Source organism: Hippocampus zosterae, chromosome 12, assembly GCF_025434085.1.
Source record: "Hippocampus zosterae strain Florida chromosome 12, ASM2543408v3, whole genome shotgun sequence".
In the NCBI taxonomy this organism is placed as follows: domain Eukaryota; kingdom Metazoa; phylum Chordata; class Actinopteri; order Syngnathiformes; family Syngnathidae; genus Hippocampus; species Hippocampus zosterae.
In genome coordinates, this window is record NC_067462.1 from 18817256 (window position 1) to 18838954 (window position 21699).

Consider the following 21699-nt stretch of genomic DNA (forward strand, 5'->3'; position numbering starts at 1 on the left):
TGCATATTAAGAAGTAACATTTAAGGAAGTGCAACTGTGGCTCTAAAAGACACTCTAGCGATCGACCGGGTAGCCTGTGAAGTCGATTGAGGGGGTTCTGGGGAAAATAGATTAAAAAAAAAGCCTGTTATTAATATTCTATATTTTTGTGTGAGTGCACATGGCACCCTAAGCATCCCTTCAGTTTCACTTTCACTAAAAAAGCATTTAAAAATTAAAATAATATCACAAAGCAGGTGTCAGAGATGTTCACTCGGACAGTTGAACAAACGCTCGAACGCAGGAACAGATCGACTTTCACTGCTGGCAGGAGACGCCGTTTTACTCTATGTGTCCTTCTCAACTGACACCTGACCTCTGCAGCCTCTGCCGGCCCTTTTATTGATTGTGCATGCAAATTACAAGTAATACATCAGAAAAAACACTCCCATCTTCATTTACATACCACGCCCATGGACGGCCCCTGTGCTCCATTGTGTGCACGATGTGAAAATTACACTTTAAACATGACAACATTGTGTTTGTCTACTCTGTAACAGTGGGTCACCTTTTACCTACGGCGTTGTGTGACCTGCATCCCTGAAAGTTGTTAGCGGTCAGCTTGCAATTAGAGCTGTTGCCAATTATTATTATTTTTTAAATTATTCTCATTCAAAGTTTGTTTCATGTACAATTCACCAATGGCACTGGCAAAGAATGGGAATTTCGAGCGCTTGGAGTCGCATTTTACAACGGTATACATGAGCACTGAAGATGCATCCCATGCCTCCGCGTCAGATCTCGATTAAGGTCGGCACTGATTCCTTTTTACAAACTCACAAGCTCTTGTATCTAGTTTATTTTTCTTTTGGTCATGTTGGAGGATAGTGGCCTTCTTTACAACACAACACAATACATGCTGATTTATATAGCGCCTTCACAACAGCGGCAGCTGTAACAAAGCGCTTCCTCCGCGTGTTCATTGATTTCGGATGATGAGGATGTTGGTTATCCAAATACAGGCTGGAGGCGATGAACATTACCTTCAAAGGTTTTATTTGCTGAATATTCCGGGCACCCATGGTTTACAGACAATGGCTGCGATCACGAGTGTGCAGAAGGAAGAGATTCACAACATATTTATTTCATCAGAAGGTTTACTGCGGGCATACGAATGTTATACAGGCTAGACTAAATATGGTGGAAGACACACATCATTGCATTATTTTAATCAAATATGATTAAGAATCACAAAAGACCACGGCAGAGGTTTCACTAGGCGAAATATGAGCAGAAGTCACCCTTCAGCCGTTATGGCTGTTGCTCATGGCATGCGTGTGTGTATGCGTGCATGTATGGGAGCGGGTCGATCACAGGAGGCCGGCTACTTGAAAAGTCGATCTTTGGTCAAAAAAGGTTGGGAAACTCCGGATAGACTTTTTTTCTAGACCAGTTAACAATAATGCCGTGATTTAATGACCCTGCACCATCCATCCATCCATTTTCTGATCCGCTTTTCCTCACAAGAGTTGTTGGAGTCTTTTCCCAGCTGTCTTCGGGCAGTAGGCGGGGGACAACCTGACCTGGAAGATACAAACTCCACACAGGAAGGCCGCAGCTGGAATCGAACCATGCACTTCTGCACAGTGAGGCGGATGTGCTAACTGGTCGAACATAGTCCCGCCGACCCTGCACCATATGTATGAAGACATCTTCAACGTTGTATCCTTTATATGCTCCTCGCGACAGCGATATTGCCGGCATCAACTATTTAAAATCGCATATTCAGTTTAAATTCATCTCTCCTTTTATTATTTATAATTTTATCTGGTTTTATTGTTCTTGTTTTGGTTGTAGAGTGTCCTTGAGTGTTTTGAAAGGCGCTTATACATGAAATGTATTAATATTATTATTATTTATATTTATTGCATTTTTGAACAATAACAAGCCACAGTGCACACAGTTAGAAGTGTTCACCTGCTCCTCCCTTGCACGCACACCCCCACATGCCTGAAGTTTTTGATGTTTTTTTAAATTGTATTTATTTTTTGGTAAAACATCACATTCTCTAATGTGTATGGGCAACTTATTCCACTTACAGAGGTGACCATTTGCCCCAAATTTTATGACATTGCAATTATCTCTGGGAAAGGACATGCTCTCTGATCTTCATCGAAAGGAGGTGCACCGCCCGGGAATCGAACCCGGGTCGCAAGAATGGGATACTTGCATGATACCACTACACCAGTGGTGCTCAGTCTTCCATGTGAGATGGAAACAGTAAAGGGCTATTTTTCTCACAACAAACGGGGTGCATGATCAGTATTTTCCTCCCTTTTTTTAAAGAACCGCCAATTTGCCAGTACAGTACTCAAACAGGGGCGGAAAAATGAGGCGCCCCGGTAGACCAGTGGTTAGCACGTCGGCTTCACAGTTCAGAGGTACCGGGTTCTATTCCAGCTCCGGCCTCCCTGTGTGGAGTTTGCATGTTCTCCCCTGGCCTGCGTGGGTTTTCTCCGGGTGCTCCGGTTTCCTCCCACGTTCCAAAAACATGCGTGGCACGCTGATTGGACGCTCTAAATTGTCCCTATGTCTGAGTGTGAGCGTGGATGGTTGTTCGTCTCTGTGTGCCCTGCGATTGGCTGGCAACTGATTCAGGGTGTCCCCCGCCTACTGCCCGAAGACGGCTGGGATAGGCTCCAGCACCCCCCGCGACCCTAGTGAGGATCAAGCGGTTTGGAAAAATGGATGGATGGAATGGAATGGAGTACTTCTACATGCTAGCAGCCAGTGCTGTGAAGACCCTTGATAGCTGATTGCAGTTATAGTTTTCGTTGTTAGTGTCCAAGCTTCGACTGCTGCCAGGTCCCTATTGTAATTGTAAAAAAATATCTTATTATAAGCAGAGAAGCTACGCATGAAGAGTATGGCAAGTTTCATATGGCATCACAAATGTTAAGACCATCAAAATTGGCAAAAAACATTTTAGCAAGCAATGTGTCGCCAGGGTAACAGTGTAGGGGGAACTAAAAAGCTTTGCTTTTATTTGAGGTTTTCTGAGCAAATATGAATTTAATCTCGTCAACCCGCTGGGAGAAAGAACATAGTAAATAGGAAATAGTAAAACATATTTCCTTCAGACAGTAGATGGCGTGGACACTATGACCACAATACGTTTGTCAAAGTCATCAGGCCTAGACTTATTAAACTGAAGAAGATTTAGAGCCACAATTCGTCCGGTTCAAGAGTTGTATTTTATTTCAGAGAGTCAGATTTTCTTCACAGTCTATTTCAACCAATAATACGCTTGTAAGCTACGGTATGGAAACACAAAAACACCGGCCAAACCAATTGTGTTCAGAATTTTACCATTTGTTGATTTTCTTGTTGATCCACAAGAGACCTTTAAAAAGATACATAACACACAAGGTCGTTTGTTGAAAATCAGACTCATAGGAACTAATTTCATTTGGAAATAAATACATTTTCATTTAACGACTCATTTGATCACTGCTATTCTCACCAGCACATTTGTGTCTCTTACTGTGGTCGTTGTGAGAGAAGTTAAGAATGGCAGGCAAAAGATTTCTCACCATTATGTGTTCTTGTGTGTTTCCTTAAGCTTCCCTGATCAAAGAATCTGTGACTACAAACTGAGCAAGAAAATTTTTTCTCACCGGTGTGTATTCTTGAGTGTCTTCTTAAACTTCCGTTCTCAGAGAATCTTTGACCACAAAATGAGCAGACAAAAGGTTTTTCACCAGAGTGCGTTCTCATGTGTGTTTTTAAATTTCCTTTCTGTGAGAATCTTTGGCCACAGGCTGAGCAGGCAAAAGGTTTCTCTCCAGTGTGGGTTCTCGTGTGATTTGTTAACTGTATTTTAGTGGAGAATGTTTGACTACAAACTGAACAGGCAAAAGGTCTCTCACCAGTGTGTGTTCTTGTGTGTGTTGTCAAGTTTCCCTTGTCAGAGAATCTTTGACTACAAACTGAGCAGGCAAAAGGTTTCTCTCCAGTATGTATTCTTGTGTGGGTTTTTAAGCTTCCGTTCTCAGAGAATCTTTGACCACAAATCGGACAGACAAAAGGTTTCTCTCCAGTGTGGGTTCTCGAATGTGTTGTCAAATTGGTTTTTTGAGAATATCTTTGACCACAAACAGCGCAAACAAAAGGTTTCTCCCCAGTGTGTGTTCTTCTGTGTACTTTCAAGTATCCCTTCTGAGTGAATCCTTTACCACAATCTGAGCAGGCAAAAGGTTTTTCTCCAGTGTGTATTCTAAAGTGTTGTTTCAAACCCCACTTGTAAGCAAACGTTTTCCCACACTGAGAACATTTCCAGCATTTGTCATCAGCGTAACATGTCATATTTCCTTCAGACTCAACATCATCATCGGTGTCAGGAAATTGTGATATTGTGTCATCACTGTCTGATATTGGAGCTAAGAGGCCATTTGCTTGTGATCCTTCACGGTGGTCTTCATCATTTTTCGTCGTCATGTATCGACTTGAGCTGCTGCTGCTCGGAGGGTCTGCACCTCTGCTATTCTCATTGTGACCGTCATTGTCAATCTTCAAACATACATCGGTCAAGGGTGACTCCATGAAATTGTTCTCTTCTTTATTAATTGGGGACTTGTGCGCTTTCTCTTTGATGTGAAGGGGCTCCGGCTCCTCTTCCCCTTTAATGTCAAGGAGCTCTGGGGAATGTTTGTCCTCCACTTCCTCTTTAATGTGAAAGGACTTTAGCTTCTGCTGCTCAGGATAAATGCCTTCCCTGATGTCTGCAAGACACAAGAAGACAAACACGTGGTTTGGTAAAGTCGATTATCATGTTCAATAATTTGATCTTGTGTATTGTTGTTGAACACTAGTAATTCTATAGTCCGGCCATTTGACTTTTATACCTTTTAAATCTGAAGGACCCTCCCTGAGCCGTCACCTTACCATGGTGGAGGGGTTTGTGTGTCCCAATGATACGAGGAGTTAAGTTGTGTGGGAATGTATGCCTTTGTTCAACTAGTTTTCAAGTTATTGTAAGAATAGGTTTTGAGACCCAAATCAGCAGTTTATTCCTCATTAGTCCAAAACTGTCTAAGCAAAAATTAGATCATGTTGGACAAGGGCGAACCGGTCACACGAATATACACGCAAAAAGGACAATTTAGCTTTTAAGGTATTGTCACCCTTTTTATCTAACACATCAAAAATTGTAATGCTTTTCATGTGGCCTTTTATTGGATTGTGGTTTGTTTGGGTATTTAATTTTGGATTAAAGTGTGTAGATTAGAACTATTTTAATCCAAAAAAGCAAATCTTGGTTTGTCATTAAATTAAATTATTTTTAGTGCTTGTATAGCTGTTTCACTATTAAAGCTCTGATTTACACTTGTCATTCTTATCAAGTTTTCCACCTCGATTCTTTTGTCGTTGTTACTAAACAGCCAATCCCACTTCACCAGGCCTGTCATAGAGGAATTTGCATTGTTACTTCGGCTATAAAGTCACTTCATCACACAGGAAAATTGTTCACACCAAAATGTGGTTGGCAAAAAAACTGGGTGTTAACAGTGAACAAACCTGCTCTGAGAACCACATTGCGAGGCTGAGACTGGCAAATAGCGTCCAGTTGTTGCAGTTTCCACTTGTTCTCTTTTGCTTTACAAAGTTTCTCTTCAGACTCTGTGGTCCTTCTTGCGCACATTTTCACACGATAACAATGACATCACTTTATGATCACCCCTGTGGCTGACCAACGCGTCTCTTTATTAGCAGCTAGCAAGCTATAACAAAGAAAGCTCAGTCAGGCCGAGACGCTTTAACGTGCACCGAGATTACTTAAAAATCAGACTTGAAGATTTGATGAATGCTGTTTGAATTCCAGGGAAGTAGCGATGGACGTACCACGTCAAGACTTAAATACTTGCGGTACTATGAATTGCGAAAGAAATATTTCGTCCAGCGTATGTCACAGTTTCGTCAAAAAGGTGTTTGTGGAATGTCACTGATGATACGTGACTTGCACCATGTGAGTCGCGCATGCGCAGGAATTTCGGCCATCTTTGATGACGACAGACAGCAAGCACACTAGGTCACAAAAATTCTTTACTACAGTACAGTATTTACCTAAATACATTTTATTCCTTGGTTAGTGGTAAGAGCTGCCTAATAAGTAAGCTTATACTCCCGAGAAAAAGCGAACATTCGTGCGTATTTACAACCCTGTTGCAAACTTGTTACTTTTATTACAGTGACAAATAACTATGACCTGATCACACTTTTAATTATTTGTAAGTATTATTGATTAATATGGAGCGGAAATTCTGAAAATGAAGCAGGAAAAACACCAAACCAAGCTAACCACTGAATGTCCAATCATAAAAATCAATTTTCGAAGGTCTTTATTTCATCATTACAATAAACAGTTAATTTGCATACAAATACATATAATAGCGGCTGTTTTGTTTTAAGTCTCTCCACTCTCTTCAAATTTTTCGTTTTTCTAACGAAAACAAAAAAACAATGGACGACACCTTATAAATCTATGAAAACATTCCCTGTTTCCTATTCTCTATGAATATCCCATATCTAATGTCTGTTAACTCCAGTTGGAGTGGCTCATGATGCTTCTCAGGTATCCACTTCTGAAATGGCTCCCCAAACTCCTTGATGTATATACAGTGAAAAAAATAAATGTTCCAAAGTTTCAAAGTCAGAGACACACAAAAAGCTCTACAAGCTCTTCAACTATGAATAAGGATTGATTTCATATAACAGCTCAAAACTTATTTCTATACCTATTTAACAAGGGTGAGTTCGAATTTTTTTGAGAGCGAGAGAGAGAGAGAGAGAGAGAGAGAGCGACTTAACACACACCGGCATAATATTATATTTATTATGTCCTAGTGTGGGTGCCGTAGTTACCGATCGAGCATAAACCTTCTGCGCATGAGCGATTTACACAGCTCGTGTTTTGACTAGCATCACCGCCAGAAGAGCGCGTGGGGTCCGAAATACAGTCATGGCTTTAATCGGTGTTAGTGGAGAGTGGATGTTTCTGTCATGTGGCACTAAATTGATAGCGGCTCACATCAAGCAGGACAGGTGAGTTGAGATGTGAGATGAAATATTTGTGGTGAAAATAACAATGTTTGTTCACTCACCTGACGTGTGTCTCCTCCAAAGTTTAGAAGTCACGGTGCCGTTTACAAGCATTAACATTTAATTATTTGTTACTTAGAAATAATGTCTAATTTTGGACTGGATGTCAAAATTATATTGCCAGAATGTGTAGAGCAAGGGTCTTCAAACTTTTGTCTTGTGTGAGCTACATTTTTGGAGTCAATTCACTCCCTAAACTTTAACCCCCAATAATCACAAGTGCCCTTGGTTGTCTGTTGTTTACTATTAATTGTTTTTATTTGTTTAAATTGATATATTTATGTCTTTATGTATTTTTATGCAGTTCACTTTGCTGGCCATTATTTTTAGCTGTGTGTGTTTCAATGCACTGCATGTTTGCACTGTGGTTGAGAGAGTAAAGTAATTTAATCTGTGCTGTATGTTGCACATGGAGCATATTTGACAAAGAAGCTTGATTTGACTTGACTTAAAATTGCTTTCGAGTAGGTATGCTGGTGCGTTCAAAGTCGGCGCTGAGAAGACATCTGTGCCGAGTGATGATGTATTCCAGTTCCATCCAACCATCTATTTTCTGACCCGCTTTATATGCACAAGGGTCGCGGGGCATGTTGGAGCCTATCTCAGCTGTCTTCGAGCAGTAGGCAGGGGACACCCTTAACCGGTTGCCAGACAATCGCAGGGCACACAGAGACGAACAACCATGGGTGCTCACACTCACACCTAGGGACAATTTAGAGTGTTCAATCAGCCTGCCATGCATGTTTTTGGAATGTGGAAGGGCGTTCCAGGTCCTGAAAATGAGTGCCGTGATCCTCTTTGAAAAGTAAAATGCCCTAACCTTTATGCCACCTTTCATGCACATTTTTGGATTGCATCATCAGGTCAAGGAGGGATGAAAAGATGCTTCCATTGCAACATAGGAAAGGACAGCGCTTTTCCAAAAAGTTAGACTAAATTTTTCCTTTTGTCATCGTGCTATGGCGAGTATTGGTGATGGACGTTTGCACACTTTACCTGCAAAATATTAGATTGATCGTAAAATGAAAAATATACAGATACGAATTTTTGAAGTCACAAATGACGTTTTTTATTGATATTGGCATTGCCCTTTCTCTCATAAATTATGAAAAGAGAACGTGGATGGATGTTTATTTCTGGAACCACACCATTGCTTTTGCTTTCAAGGTACAGTACATTTTTTTGTCACAAGTAGGTCGTCAATGAGGGCATTGACAACCTACTTGTGACAAAAAAAAAAAACTATTTTAAAAATCTATTTTTGAAAGGAGCATTAAAAAAATCATAATTAAAGTTGTTTTTTTCTAGTCTCGAGCGTGATACTTGAACCTCTTTACTTAGTCCAATGGTAAAACATTGACTAGCTTAAAAATATAGTAGCATGCATGTACGCTGGCGTTTTTTATTTTATTTTTAAAGACAGCAGGAGCAAAACTACCGGTAAGTTTGGTTGTACTTCCTTGAAGTATTTAACAATATAAGTAAGCCGAGTTTCAATTCAACGCACTGGGGTCCACTGTAATTCATTGTGTACCGGTACTCATAAAATTGTTCCTTTGATGATGTTGTCTTTCAAATAAATCTTTCAATTGAATCATTGTTTTGTTGCAGAGAGCCATTTGTATTTGACTGTAGCACCGCCAAGAAAAGAGAAAATGATCCAAAGGCTGATGACAATAGGTAAAATAAGACGACTGCAAAATAAACATATAAATGTGAATCGAATTGTAACAAGTATGTAGCTTTATTGAACTCCAGGAATCATTCCATATCCTAGTGATGAATCCAAAATGAAGACATTTTGTAACCTTTTTTTTTGTCTTTCTGTCATCCACAACCTCAGCCTTGCAGGGACAACTGGAAGTGACGTTATACTTGCCTTCAGAATTTCCCCCTCTGGGAAACTGGTGGCCCTCACCGATGACTCCAAACGACTGGTCCTGTTGCAGTATGAGCATTCTTGGCAGTGTGTCAGCACCAGGTAAAATTAGGTCATATCCTCCAAGACCGGCCATTTATACTCTGTTAGAGAAGGTGCATGTTTGTTTTCCAGGTGGTTAGTGAGGAGGGGCACGTCCTTGGTGTTTAACAGGGCAGAGGACGAGGTGCTCGTGGCTGATAAATCGGGTGATGTGTATTCCTTCTCTGTGATGCAACCGGAGAGAGAAGGCGAGCTCAAGATGGGCCACCTATCCATGATCCTAGCTGTTGTAAGGATACCATCATTAATACATGTACTGTGTTACCAAAACTTTGATTTGTACTAACAATAGAAGGAGGTAGAAATGATTTGTAGTCGTTCATCTGTATTTCTTGGCCGCACACAACAACAAGAGGGATGGTTTTAGTCACATGAAGCAAATCTCACACGCGCTTGTTGTTCCGCCATTAAATAATTTTGCATCCCATGGATGGATGGTTGCGATTTGGTGTGGAGAAAAATAACTGAGATTCTTAGATGTATCACAGTGAGGACGTACATGATTCTGAATATTTAATAATGTAATGCTGATGGATAGAAAAAAGACTAGCCAGATAATCAATGTGCAATTGTGCGTGCCACCGAAAGAGCCGCGCTGTCAAGTTTATTCGTATTGCTGGTAATCGCGAGAGTCTCAAAAGCTTTCACAAGCAAAAGGCAAATATTAATTAACTACACTCTCGGATCTAAACCTCCCAATCGGGAAAGCAAAAACTCAAAACCCTACTTAGGGAATGCAGAATTCTCCATAGCAAGCCCTACAGGTAAGTGGCCCCCCACAGATCTTGTCCTGGTCGATCGGTGCAGAATCCAGACAGAAACTTGCAGCCATGGCAAGGTTGGGATACTGGCACATTGGAATTGGCCTTACGCAAACCAGAATATTATAATCGAAATGTCCTAATGCTTCATAATGCCTGAAAATGTGAAAATGGGCCAAAATGTGGAAATTTAAAAAAAAAAAAATTTGGGGGGTGCGACTCGGCGTTCTACATGTGCCTCCCAATTTTTGTAGCCCAAAGGTCAAACGTACCGGGCCAGGGCTGCGAGTGCCCTTTGTGGCAGCTCAACTGCAGTTGTGTTTGAAATTGACCCACTGAGAATGTTGCAAGACAAGAAATTAGATTGCTGCTATACACCATGTGAATTTAAGATATATAAAAACTTTTATTTTTTAATAAACCCTTACTTCATTCAGGTCCCTGTTGATAACTTGAAAATGAGAAAGTTGCACCTCAAATAAAGTAATTGATTAGTAAAACTGCTTCACCCCCCCAACCCCCCAAAAAAAAATTATCATTTTTTTTTCCCTGAGCCTTGCAAGTCATGTGTATATAACGTGTATCCTCATTCTTGCTTTTAGGCTGTGTCACCTAACGATAAGTATATCATCACTGCTGACCGTGATGAAAAAATACGAGTGAGTCACCTTTGTTCTCCACACAGCATCCAGTCCTTCTGTCTAGGGCACAAAGAGTAAGTAATGCATCTGTTATTACTGTTCGCCATCGGGGGACACAAATGATACATTTCATGGATTTGCTATATTCTGTTAGGTTTGTCAGCTCACTGTTGGTTCCTTCAGGTGATCTGCCCTGGTTACTGTCAGGATCAGGGGTATGTTGTCATCTTTTGGATGGGATTTACCATGTAGATACTTTTTATTAATGTTGTGGTGAAAATTAGTAATAAAGGGGATTGCAGAAGCATTCACATCCATATACCAAGAAAAAGTGCCCCAATTGTGAGGTGGAAAAAAAATTATACTAGTTCTTCATTGTTGTTTTTTTTCCAAACAGAATTGAAAATTGTCACGTGCAACAGAATTCACCCTTCGTACGAAAAATAAATCCAAGGGCTGCTTTGTTAAATATTTGTAGGGGGCGCAAGTGAGCCCCAGGATGAAAATTAGGTGCTGATGAGCGGGCGGTCACCTGGCCGTTTTTTTCTGAAGCTGTTTGTCACGGCTCAGCTCATTGTGGAGCCTGACACATTGTCATGTAGGCCCGCTCTGTGTTGAGAAAGGACAATGGAAGTGCGGCCCGAATTCCCCCAGAGAAGTCGACAATGGGCAAGTGCTGACCAAGTCCAGGATGGGCGTTCACGTTGTGAAGTGCGGCCAAAGTCCACGTTGTGTCTGAGAATTGGACAAACAGCCTGTCAGCTGCCATTTCAGCTTCACCAGACAACCGCCAAGTTTGCCACGGCTACAGGGACACCTGACATAGCTGACCCGCTTTTCTTTATGTTGCTTCTGCCAGTTACCAGACTGGACCACAATCCAAACCAACTCTATACTGTAAATTAAAAGCAACACAATGCTAAAGCCAACAGAGTGTGAATAAATTTGGTTTCTAAGATAAGATAAGATAAGATAAGATAAGATAAGATATCCTTTATTCGTCCCACACTGGGGAAATTTACAGCCTCCAGCAGCAAGAATGTATGTAGAAAGAAGAAAGGAGAAAGAGAAAAAAAAACAACAAACATCTTTCAATTAAATACAATATGAACACAATGGATAAATCGCAGTACTATTTACAATTTTACTTCACATAATTTAATTATTATTATTATTATGATTGTTACTTTTTATTCATCAGCCTGACAGCAGTCGGTAGGAACGAGCGTCGGTATCTCTCCTTCTTGCAGCACGGGTGTAACAGTCTCTGGCTGAAGAAGCTACCAAGTGCTGTCAGGGCGGGCTGGAGGGGGTGGGAGGGACTGGCCATCATAGCTTTTAGCTTAGTTAGCATCCTTCTGTTGCCCACCTCCTCCAGAGTGTCAAGGGAGCAACCCAGGACAGAACTGGCCTTCCTGACCAGTCGCTCGAGTCTCTTTCTGTCCCGGGCTGAGATGCTGCCTGACCAGCAGACAATGCCATAATGGATGGCCGAGGCCACCACCGAGTTATAGAACGTCTTAAGGAGTGACCCCTGAACCCCAAAAGACCTCAGTTTCCTGAGTAGGAAGAGTCGGCTCTGTCCTTTCCTAATCAGGGTGTCCGTGTTTGTAGACCAGTCCAGTTTGTCGTTCAGAAGAATACCAAGGTACTTGTAGGAGGTCACCCTCTCTATGTCCATACCCTGGATGTTCATCGGTGCTGGTGAGGACTTTTTCCTGCAGAAATCCACAACCAACTCCTTAGTTTTCCTAGGGTTGATCTGGAGGAGATTCTGCTGGCACCAGTCCACAAAGTCCTTTGTCAGTCCCCTGTACTCCCGATCGTCCCCTTCTGTAATGAGGCCAACAATCGCAGAGTCATCGGAGAACTTCTGAAGGTGGCAGTTTGGAGTGTCGTGTCTAAAGTCCGAGGTGTAGAGGATGAACAGGAATGGAGCCAGAACAGTCCCCTGCGGCACTCCAGTGCTGCAGAGAAGCCGGTCCGACTCACAGCTCTGCAATCTCACGTACTGCGGCCGATTTGTGAGGTAGTCTATGATCCATGCTGTGAGATGGTGGTCCACTCCGGCATTCTGCAGTTTGCCTCCCAGCAAATTGGGCTGGATGGTGTTGAAGGCACTGGAGAAATCAAAGAACATGATTCTCACAGTGCTCCCAGCCTTCTCCAAGTGTGACAGCACTGAGTGGAGGAGGTAGATAATGGCGTCTTCCACGCCGATGCCGGGCTGATAGGCAAACTGCAGCGGGTCCAGTGACGGGCTCACCAGCAGTCGAAGGTGGGCGAGGATAAGTCCCTCCAGCGTCTTCATCAGGTGAGACGTCAGCGCCACCGGTCTGTAGCTGTTCAGCTCCTTAGGGTGGGGGGGTCTTGGGCACTGGGACCAGGCACGAAGTTTTCCACAGCTGTGGAGCTCTGCCCAGCTTCAGGCTGAGGTTGAAGATGTGCTGGACAATGTTACACAGCTGGTCAGAGCAGGTCCTGAGGAGCCGGGAACTGATCTTGTCCGGACCTGCTGCCTTCCTCACATTCATCTTCCTCAGTTGGTTCCTTACCTGCTCTGTTGTGACGGAAAGGCAGGAACCAGGTGACATACTGGGTTGATGAGAGCTGGTCGAAAGAGGAGGGGGAGGAGAAGAAGTCCTCAGTGAGAGAGGTTGCAGTTTGTGGTTGGGGGAAGGGACAGACGACTGGTCGAAACGGTTGAAAAAAATGGTTCCGTCCATCTGCCCAGTCCTTGTCCTTCTCGATCACTGTCTTTGGGCTGTCATGGCCTGAGATGGTTTTCAGGTCCCTCCAGGCACCAGTGACATTGCTGGCCTGTAACTGGTCCTCCAATTTCATCCTGTATATCTTCTTCCCCTCCCTGATCTTTCTTCTCAGCCGAATCTGCACGGCCTTCAGTTCCTCTCTGTTTCTCGACCGAAAAGCTCTCTTCTTCTCCTTCAGCAGGGGTTTATGTCAGGATTATTCCATGGTTTGTTGTTGGAAAAACACCGCAGAGTTCTGGTGGGTACGGTGTTCTCCTCACAGAAGTTTATATAGTCCGTGATGGTGTCAGTGAGTGCATCAATGTCCTCCCCATGAACCTCACTGAAGAGTTCCCACCTGGTTGTCGCGAAGCAGTCCCGCAGAGCATCTTCAGCTTCCGATGACCATTTCTTGACCATTCTGGTCACAGTTGGCTGCCTGTGCACCAGGGGTTTGTACACAGGCTCGAGAAATACCAAGTTGTGGTCTGCTCTTCCAAGAGGGGGGAGGGAGAGGGGTTTATATGCCTCCTTGGTATTGGCATAAAACAAGTCCAAAATATTATTGTCTCTAGTGGCACAGGTTACATACTGCTTGAAGGTTGAAAGGGAGGACGACAGAGAGACATGGTTGAAGTCCCCAGAGATGATCAGCAGGGCGTTGGGGGACTGTGTTTGCAGCCTGCTCACGACAGTCATCAGGGCATCACACGCTGCATCACTATTAGCCGACGGGGGGATGTTCTCTGCTTTTAAAATGTTTCTCTAATTTGCAGGATGGGACGATGAAGCTGTGGGAGTATAGTACTGGTCAGAAACTCCAAAGTTGGGACTTGAACGACCTGGAAGAGACACTTGTCCCTAAAACGGAGAATGAGGGGGTAAGTATGTTCTTTCATGCTCAAACATGAGTGTCAAAGTCATATACCACAAAGGACTGAATTTCATGTCAATAAGAGCAGACCCGATCGATCCATCTATCTATCTATATCCATCTATACATTCCACCCATGCATACATACACACATACACACACACACCTGGCTTGGGAATCCTCCTGGAAGAGCTGGAAAAGTGGCTTGGGAGAGTGAAGTTTGAGCTTTGCTATTTACGCCCTGCGCGCGGGACCACTCCGATAAGTGGAAAGAGCAGAATGGCTTTACTGGCATTTAGAAATGATGACCCCTCCGTGAGTCGTCACCTTACCGTGGTGGAGGGGTTTGTGTGTCCCAATGATCTTAGAAGCTAAGTTGTCTGGGGCTTTATGCCCCTGGTAGGGTCACCCATGGCAAACAGGTTCTAGGTGAGGGGCCAGACAAAGCACGGCTCAAAGACCCCAATGATGATTACGATAAATGGATCTCGGTTTCCCTTGCCCGGACGCGGGTCACCGGGGCCCCCCTCTGGAGCCAGGCCTGGTGGTTGGGCTCGTTGGCAAGCGCCTGGTGGCCGGGCCTACACCCATGGGGCCCGGCCGGGCACAGCCCGAAGAGGCAACGTGGGTCCCCCTTCCCATGGGCTCACCACCCATGAGAGGGGCCAAAGGGGTCGGGTGCAATGTGAGCTGGGCGGCAGCCAAAGGCGGGGACCCTGGCGGTCCGATCCTCGGCTGCAGAAGCTAGCTCTTGGGACATGGAATGTCACCTCTCTGGCAGGGAAGGAGCCCGAGCTGGTGTGTGAGGCAGAGAATTTCCGACTGGATATAGTCGGACTTGCCTCCACACACAGCCTGGGTTCTGGTACCAATTCTCTCGAGAGGGGTTGGACTCTCTTCCACTCTGGAGTTGCTCACGGTGAGAGGCGCAGAGCAGGTGTGGGCATACTCATTGCCCCCCGGCTCAGTGCCTGTACATTGGGGTTCACACCGGTAGACGAGAGGGTTGCCTCCCTCCGCCTTCGGGTGGGTGGACGGGTCCTGACTGTTGTTTGTGCATATGCACCAAACAGCAGCTCAGCATACCCACCCTTTTTGGAGTCCCTGGAGGGTGTGCTGGAGAGTACTCCTGCTGGGGACTCCCTTGTTCTGCTGGGGGACTTCAGTGCTCACGTGGGCAATGACAGTGAGACCTGGAGGGGCGTGATTGGGAGGAACGGCCCCCCCGATCAGAACCCGAGTGGTGTTTTGTTATTGGACTTCTGTGCTCGTCACGGATTGTCCATAACGAACACCTTGTTCAAACATAAGAGTGTCCATATGTGCACTTGGCACCAGGACACACTAGGCCGCAGTTCGATGATCGACTTTGTAGTTGTATCATCGGATTTGCGGCCGCATGTTCTGGACACTCGGGTGAAGAGAGGGGCGGAGCTGTCAACTGATCACCACCTGGTGGTGAGTAGGCTCCGATGGTGGGGGAAGATGCCGGTCCGTCCTGGCAGACCCAAACGTATTGTGAGGGTTTGTTGGGAGCGTCTGGCGGAATCCCCTGTCAGAAGGAGTTTCAACTCCCACCTCCGACAGAGCTTTTCCCATGTTCCGGGGGAGGCGGGGGACATTGAGCCCGAGTGGACCATGTTCCGTGCCTCTATTGTTGAGGCCGCCAATCTGAGTTGTGGCCGTAAGGTGGTTGGTGCCTGTCGTGGCGGCAACCCCCGTACGCGCTGGTGGACACCAGCAGTAAGGGATGCCGTCAAGCTTAAGAAGGAGTCCTATCGAGCCTTTATGGCCTGTGGGACCCCAGAGGCAGCTGACGGGTATCGATTGGCCAAGCGGGCCGCGGCTTCGGTGGTCGTCGAGGCAAAAACCCGAGCGTGGGAAGAGTTCGGTGAGGCCATGGAAGCCGACTTCCGGACGGCTTCGAGGAAATTCTGGTCCACCATCCGACGTCTCAGGAGGGGGAAGCAGTGCACCACTAACACTGTGTACAGTGGGGATGGGGCGCTGCTGACTTCGACTCGGGACGTTGTGAACCGGTGGGCAGAGTACTTCGAAGACCTCCTCAACTCCACCAACACGCCTTCCTTGGAGGAAGCAGAGCCTTGGGACTCTGAGGTGGGCTCTCCTATCTCTGTGGTTGAAGTCACCGATGTGGTTAAAAAGCTCCTCGGTGGCAAGGCCCCAGGGGTGGATGAGATCCGCCCGGAGTTCCTCAAGGCTCTGGATGTTGTGGGGCTGTCCTGGTTGACACGCCTCTGCAACATCGCGTGGACAACAGGGAGAGTGCCTCTGGATTGGCAGACCGGGGTGGTAGTCCCTCTTTTTAAAAAGGGGGACCGGAGGGTGTGTTCCAACTACAGAGGGATCACACTCCTCAGCCTCCCTGGTAAGGTCTATTCAGGGGTGCTGGAGAGGAGGGTCCGTCAGGAAGTCGAGCCTCAGATTGAGGAGGAGCAGTGTGGTTTTCGTCCCGGCCGTGGAACAGTGGACCAGCTCTACACCCTTAGCAGGGTCCTTGAGGGTATGTGGGAATTCGCCCAACCAGTCTACATGTGTTTTGTGGACTTGGAGAAGGCGTTTGACCGTGTCCCTCGGGGAGTTCTGTGGGGGGTGCTTCGTGGGTGTGGGGTACCGAACCCCCTGATACGGGCTGTTCGGTCACTATACCACCGATGTCAGAGTTTGGTTCGCATTGCCGGCAGTAAGTCGGAATCGTTTCCAGTGGAGGTAGGACTCCGCCAAGGCTGCCCTTTGTCGCCGATTCTGTTCATAACCTTTATGGACAGAATTTCTAGGCGCAGCCAAAGCGTTGAGGGGGTCCGTTTTGGGGGCCTCAGTATTGCATCCCTGCTTTTTGCAGATGATGTGGTGCTGTTGGCTCCTTCAAACGGGGCTCTCCAACTCTCACTGGAGCGTTTCGCAGCCGAGTGTGAAGCGGTTGGGATGAGAATCGGCACCTCCAAATCTGAAACCGGGGTCCTCAGTCGGAAAAGGGTGGAGTGCCCCCTCCGGGTGGGGGAGGAGATCTTACCCCAAGTGGAGGAGTTCAAGTATCTTGGGGTCTTGTTCACGAGTGGGGGTAGGAGGGAGCGGGAGATCGACAGGCGGATCGGTGCAGCGTCTGCTGTGATGTGGACGTTGTATCGGTCTGTTGTGGTGAAGGAGCAGCTGAGCCAAAGGGCGAAGCTCTCAATTTACCGGTCGATCTACGTCCCAACCCTCACCTATGGTCACGAGCTATGGGTCGTGACCGAAAGAACGAGATCCCGGATACAAGCGGCTGAAATGAGTTTTCTCCGCAGGGTGTCCGGGCTCTCCCTTAGAGATAAGGTGAGAAGCTCAGTCATCCGGGAGGGGCTCAGAGTCGAGCCGCTTCTCCTCCACATCGAGAGGAGCCAGATGAGGTGGCTTGGGCATCTGATTCGGATGCCTCCTGAGCGCCTCCCCGGTGAGGTGTTCCGGTCATGTCCCACCGGGAGGAGACCCCGAGGAAGACCCAGGACACGCTGGAGAGACTATGTCACCCAGCTTGCCTGGGAACGACTCGGGATCCCCCGGGGAGAGCTGGAAGAAGTAGCTAGGGAGAGGGAAGTCTGGGCTTCCCTGCTAAAGCTGTTGCCCCCGCGACCCGGCCCCGGATAAGCGGTAGATGATGGATGGATGGATGGATAGAAATAATGAATTAAAATAATTTAATTTGAATCTATTGTTTTTATTTAATTCGCAGAAGGTAACTGTTTGCCATATTACTGGCTCCTCTGATGGGCGTCACATAGCTGTGCAGTGTGACAGGTGAGTGCAAAAGACTTCGTGAATGTCTTCATTTGTCTTTGAAATAATTGTCACAGCCTTTATACACTTTCGTTTCTGTTTATCGCCATTGACCTGGATTCTTTTCAAATTTAAATCATGCTTGTTCATATTTCAAAACACATTTTGAAGGAAATACACTCAAGTTGTACAGGTGACTCAGCAATTGAACATAAGTCTGGTTTCCGTTATTGTTACATTTTATGTTGCAGATGCAACAAAAGACAACCTATAATAAGGAACTTAAGTTGGTGATAATTAACTGTCGGATGAGATTTTCAGTTTGATGTTCTCCTTACTTCTCATAGAATGTCAACAGTTCAGTTTTTCATGCTGAACCAGGAGAATAAAGAGAAGAAACTTGTACCACACAGCAGGCTTTCCCTGCCATGCTGTCCAGTTCACATGACCTTTGACCCAGAAGGCCAGCTTTGGGTGCTGATGGATTCCTGTGAAACGCTGCTTCAAATCTACAAGCTTGAACAATGCTTCTGGAAGGTATATCACCCTTAATGCATTCATGCGTTTTTAACAATTGGATAAGGTACATTGAAAACTTAAGTTAAGTGAAGATATCCTTTATTTGTACCACACTGGGGAAATTTACAGCCTCCAGCAGCAAGAATGTAGGTAGAAAGAAGAAAGAAGAAAAAAAAACAACAACAAACACCGTTCAATTAAGTGCAATGTAAACACAAAATGGATAAATCGCAGTGCTATTTACAATTGTCTTTCACATCATTATTATTATTATTATTATTATTGTTGTTATTTTTATTCAGCAGCCTGACAGCTGTCGGTAGGAACGAGCGTCGGTATCTCTCCTTCTTGCAGCGCGGGTGTAACAGTCTCTGGCTGAAGGAGCTACCAAGTGCTGTCAGGGCGGAAACTTGGTTTGAATGACTTATTTTTCCGGTCCGGGTAGTCTAAAACTAAATGATATGGTAATCAAAGCAATATTTCCCCTAGGAATTGATCTATAGTATATGAAAACCGATTTTTCACTGGATTAACATTTCTCAAGTTATTCAAACAAATACTTTTTCAGAAACATGTTCAGTACAGGCTTACTATCTAAAATAAACAAGGTTAGCTGCATGTAATATAAATGTAAGGTCGAACATAAAAACTGTGAGGTTAAAAAAATTACCTGTTGCCGTCGTCTCAAATTCTACTCCATTCCTTGAACTTGCTTCTAGTGTGAAACTGCTACCAGTGTACTGAAAAGAGTGACTGAGATCTTCAAGCCTCATTGGCTGACACTTGATGGTGAGTCAACAAGCCCACTTATTCAGACGTGCACGCTTCATATTTTGTGTGCAGGATTTGCATTTAGTTAGTTTGAATCCGTTTTCAATTTGCGGTTTTTAGGTTTTAACATTTTAGTTTAGTTTTTCTTAGTTTAGGTGTTAATTTGAGTCAAAAAAAATAGTGTGTAATATTTTAAAAAATGTCACGGTTAAGTATTGTGCAGCACAAACTCCATCCATCCATTATCCACAGCACTTTGCCTCATGAGGGTCGCGGGTGTGCTGGAGCCTATCCCAGCTGTGTCAGGGCACTAGGCACACCCTGAACTGGTTGTGTGTCCATCTCAGGGCGCACATAGACAAGAAACCATTAACACTCACAATCACAATCGCACCTAGGGACAATTTAGACTGCTCAATTAACTTGTCATGCGTGTTTTTGGAGTACCCGGAGAAAACCCACGCATGCACAGGGACAGCATGCAAACACCACGCAGGAAACTCTGAGCCAGGTTTTGAACCCTGGACCTCTGTTCTTTGAGGGCGGATGTGCTAGCTAGTCTCCAGCCATGCCACCCTCATTAAAAAGTCAACAAAAGTATTTTCAAAACAACAATCCACAAATCAAACACGGGTACTTCAAGTTCACAGTAGAATACGGGCAATGCTTCTAAAGTTAGATGCATCACAACCCTAACATCTTAAATAAAGATTGAATTGTCGCGCTTTCCATCCCTTGTTGTTGCCAACTTCAACGTCTTGGCGTGCTACGTATGCCTCGCGATTGGCATAGCCCTTGGTCAAATGTATCGGAATGGGGCTCCGTTTCACCACTTGTCTTGTTCACGAGTGAGGACAGCATGGAATGGGACATCTACAGGTGGATTGATGCAACGTCTGCTGTGATGGTGATCATTCTGTCATGGTGAAGAAAGACCTGAGCCGAGAGGTGAAGCTCTCAATTTACCAGTCGAACTACATTCCAACCACAGCTATGGTCAGGAGCTGTGTGTTGTGACCAAAAAAAAACATAACCCGGATCCAAGAGGCAGAATGAGTTTCCTCCGCAGGATTTGCGGGCTCTTCCTTAGAGATGGGGTGAGAAGCTTGGTCATCCAAGAGGGACTCGGAATCGAGCTGCTGCTCCTCCACATTGAGATAAGACTGATGAAGTGGTTTGGATATCTGATTAGGATGATTCTAGGACGCGTTCCTTGTGAAGTGTTCTGAACATGTCCCAACAGCAGGAGGCCCCGGGACGATCCAGGACACACTGGAGAGCTGTCTCCCGGCTGGCCTGGGAACGCCTCGGGAGCCCCACTGGAAGTGTTGGAAGAAGTTGCTGGGGAGAGCATCCCCCTGCCAGGATCACCAGGCTGCATTGGATGCCGAGTTGGCAGCAGTTGATACAATATTGTACTATACATGTACAATGTGATCATAATATAAAAGTCCATTTAACAAGATGAAACGATGCAGGAAGAACACACTTATGTTCCAGTCAACGCCCAGAAATAATTTCAAATGTGTGGGAATATTTACATGTGTAACCAGTAGTTAAACCGTTTTCTACTACATCTCGATGTTTGTGTATTTCATGCTGTCGTTCTCATTCTTGACCCTTAATATTTCTTTTAAAATATTTTCAAACAGAATTCACTGCACAGGATACTTAAATGCACTCTTATTTTCAATTTCACCTCTTAATCGAATTTCATTGCAACTGTTCCTCCAACCCTTCTTCTGTTTTCTTAACAGCTTCCACGAGGGCTGCTGGCCGTTTTGAACATCTGCATAAGGTGACTTTTGATAACATGACCGTGTACATGAATAAGAAGCACCAACGACTGGAGGAGCAGCAGCAGAAGAGGAAAATGGAACAGGGAAACAACGGCAAGAAGGCCAGAAAAGAAGTTTTGGGAACAGTCACGGCTTTTTCATCTACATGAATTGACTGTTTTGTGTTTTCCATTTATTTTACTGCTTTTGGATGAGCCATGATGACAAATGTTAATCGCATGGGATCATTTTGAGTTTGGCAGATTTTTGATTTGCCTTACACATTTATCAAAATCTATAAAAGTCAATTTTGGTTTGAAAAGTACATGACATTTTTGGGCGCCAACACTTGAATCTTGAAATATTCTGTCCCAAGCTAACAGTAGGCCTCTTGATGTACAAAGTAGGTCACAGTTAATAAACACTTCATAATGGCTTTCTTTATACTTGCCAACAGCACAACATAACTACAAATGAGTAACCCAAAAACAAGACTTTGTAACGACTTGGAGCGATTTTCACATTTGAACGATATACTAAATTGGATGACGTGGGTTTTTTTTCTTTCTACAACTCGTGCGTTAAAAGTTTTAATTGGATCATTAGGATCACAGTAGCCTCTTTTCCACCAGTACTTAGTTCCTGGTAATATAATTTCCCGGTAATACAAAGTTGCTGGGGCTCACGTGAATCGGCTTCTTGATCATGTATTT

At 44.9% G+C, this 21699-nt stretch overlaps 2 protein-coding genes and 1 non-coding gene across 3 annotated transcripts; 1 reads left to right on the top strand and 2 right to left on the bottom strand.

Moving 5' to 3' along the window:
- Window positions 1-2162: 2162 nt before the first annotated feature.
- trnag-ccc (transfer RNA glycine (anticodon CCC)) lies at window positions 2163-2233 on the bottom strand. The gene has a single exon. It is a non-coding gene; the product is annotated as a tRNA-Gly (tRNA).
- Window positions 2234-3214: 981 nt separating this feature from the next.
- On the bottom strand, window positions 3215-6023 carry LOC127612069 (zinc finger protein OZF-like). The gene is made up of 2 exons (XM_052083041.1): window positions 5557-6023; window positions 3215-4760 (listed from the first exon to the last, which is right to left on the bottom strand). The coding sequence occupies exons 1-2, from the start codon at window positions 5678-5680 to the stop codon at window positions 3544-3546; spliced, it is 1341 nt and encodes a 446-aa protein (XP_051939001.1). The 5' UTR covers window positions 5681-6023; the 3' UTR covers window positions 3215-3543.
- An 892-nt stretch (window positions 6024-6915) lies between these two features.
- Window positions 6916-21419, top strand: wdr4 (WD repeat domain 4). Its single transcript, XM_052083052.1, has 11 exons — window positions 6916-7080; window positions 8749-8817; window positions 8981-9118; window positions 9191-9347; window positions 10482-10594; window positions 10675-10735; window positions 14047-14151; window positions 17875-17939; window positions 18266-18455; window positions 19157-19226; window positions 20966-21419. The coding sequence occupies exons 1-11, from the start codon at window positions 6998-7000 to the stop codon at window positions 21154-21156; spliced, it is 1242 nt and encodes a 413-aa protein (XP_051939012.1). The 5' UTR covers window positions 6916-6997; the 3' UTR covers window positions 21157-21419.
- Window positions 21420-21699: the final 280 nt, after the last annotated feature.

Coding starts and splice junctions, on each gene's coding strand:
- LOC127612069 (XM_052083041.1), bottom strand. CDS start 5,680: ATGTGCGCAAGAAGGACCACAGAGTCTGAAGAGAAACTTTGTAAAGCA. Junction 4,761..5,556: donor CAATGTGGTTCTCAGAGCAG/GTTTGTTCACTG, acceptor TGTGTCTTGCAG/ACATCAGGGAAGGCATTTAT.
- wdr4 (XM_052083052.1), top strand. CDS start 6,998: ATGGCTTTAATCGGTGTTAGTGGAGAGTGGATGTTTCTGTCATGTGGC. Junction 10,595..10,674: donor TTCTGTCTAGGGCACAAAGA/GTAAGTAATGCA, acceptor ATATTCTGTTAG/GTTTGTCAGCTCACTGTTGG. Junction 17,940..18,265: donor ATAGCTGTGCAGTGTGACAG/GTGAGTGCAAAA, acceptor TACTTCTCATAG/AATGTCAACAGTTCAGTTTT.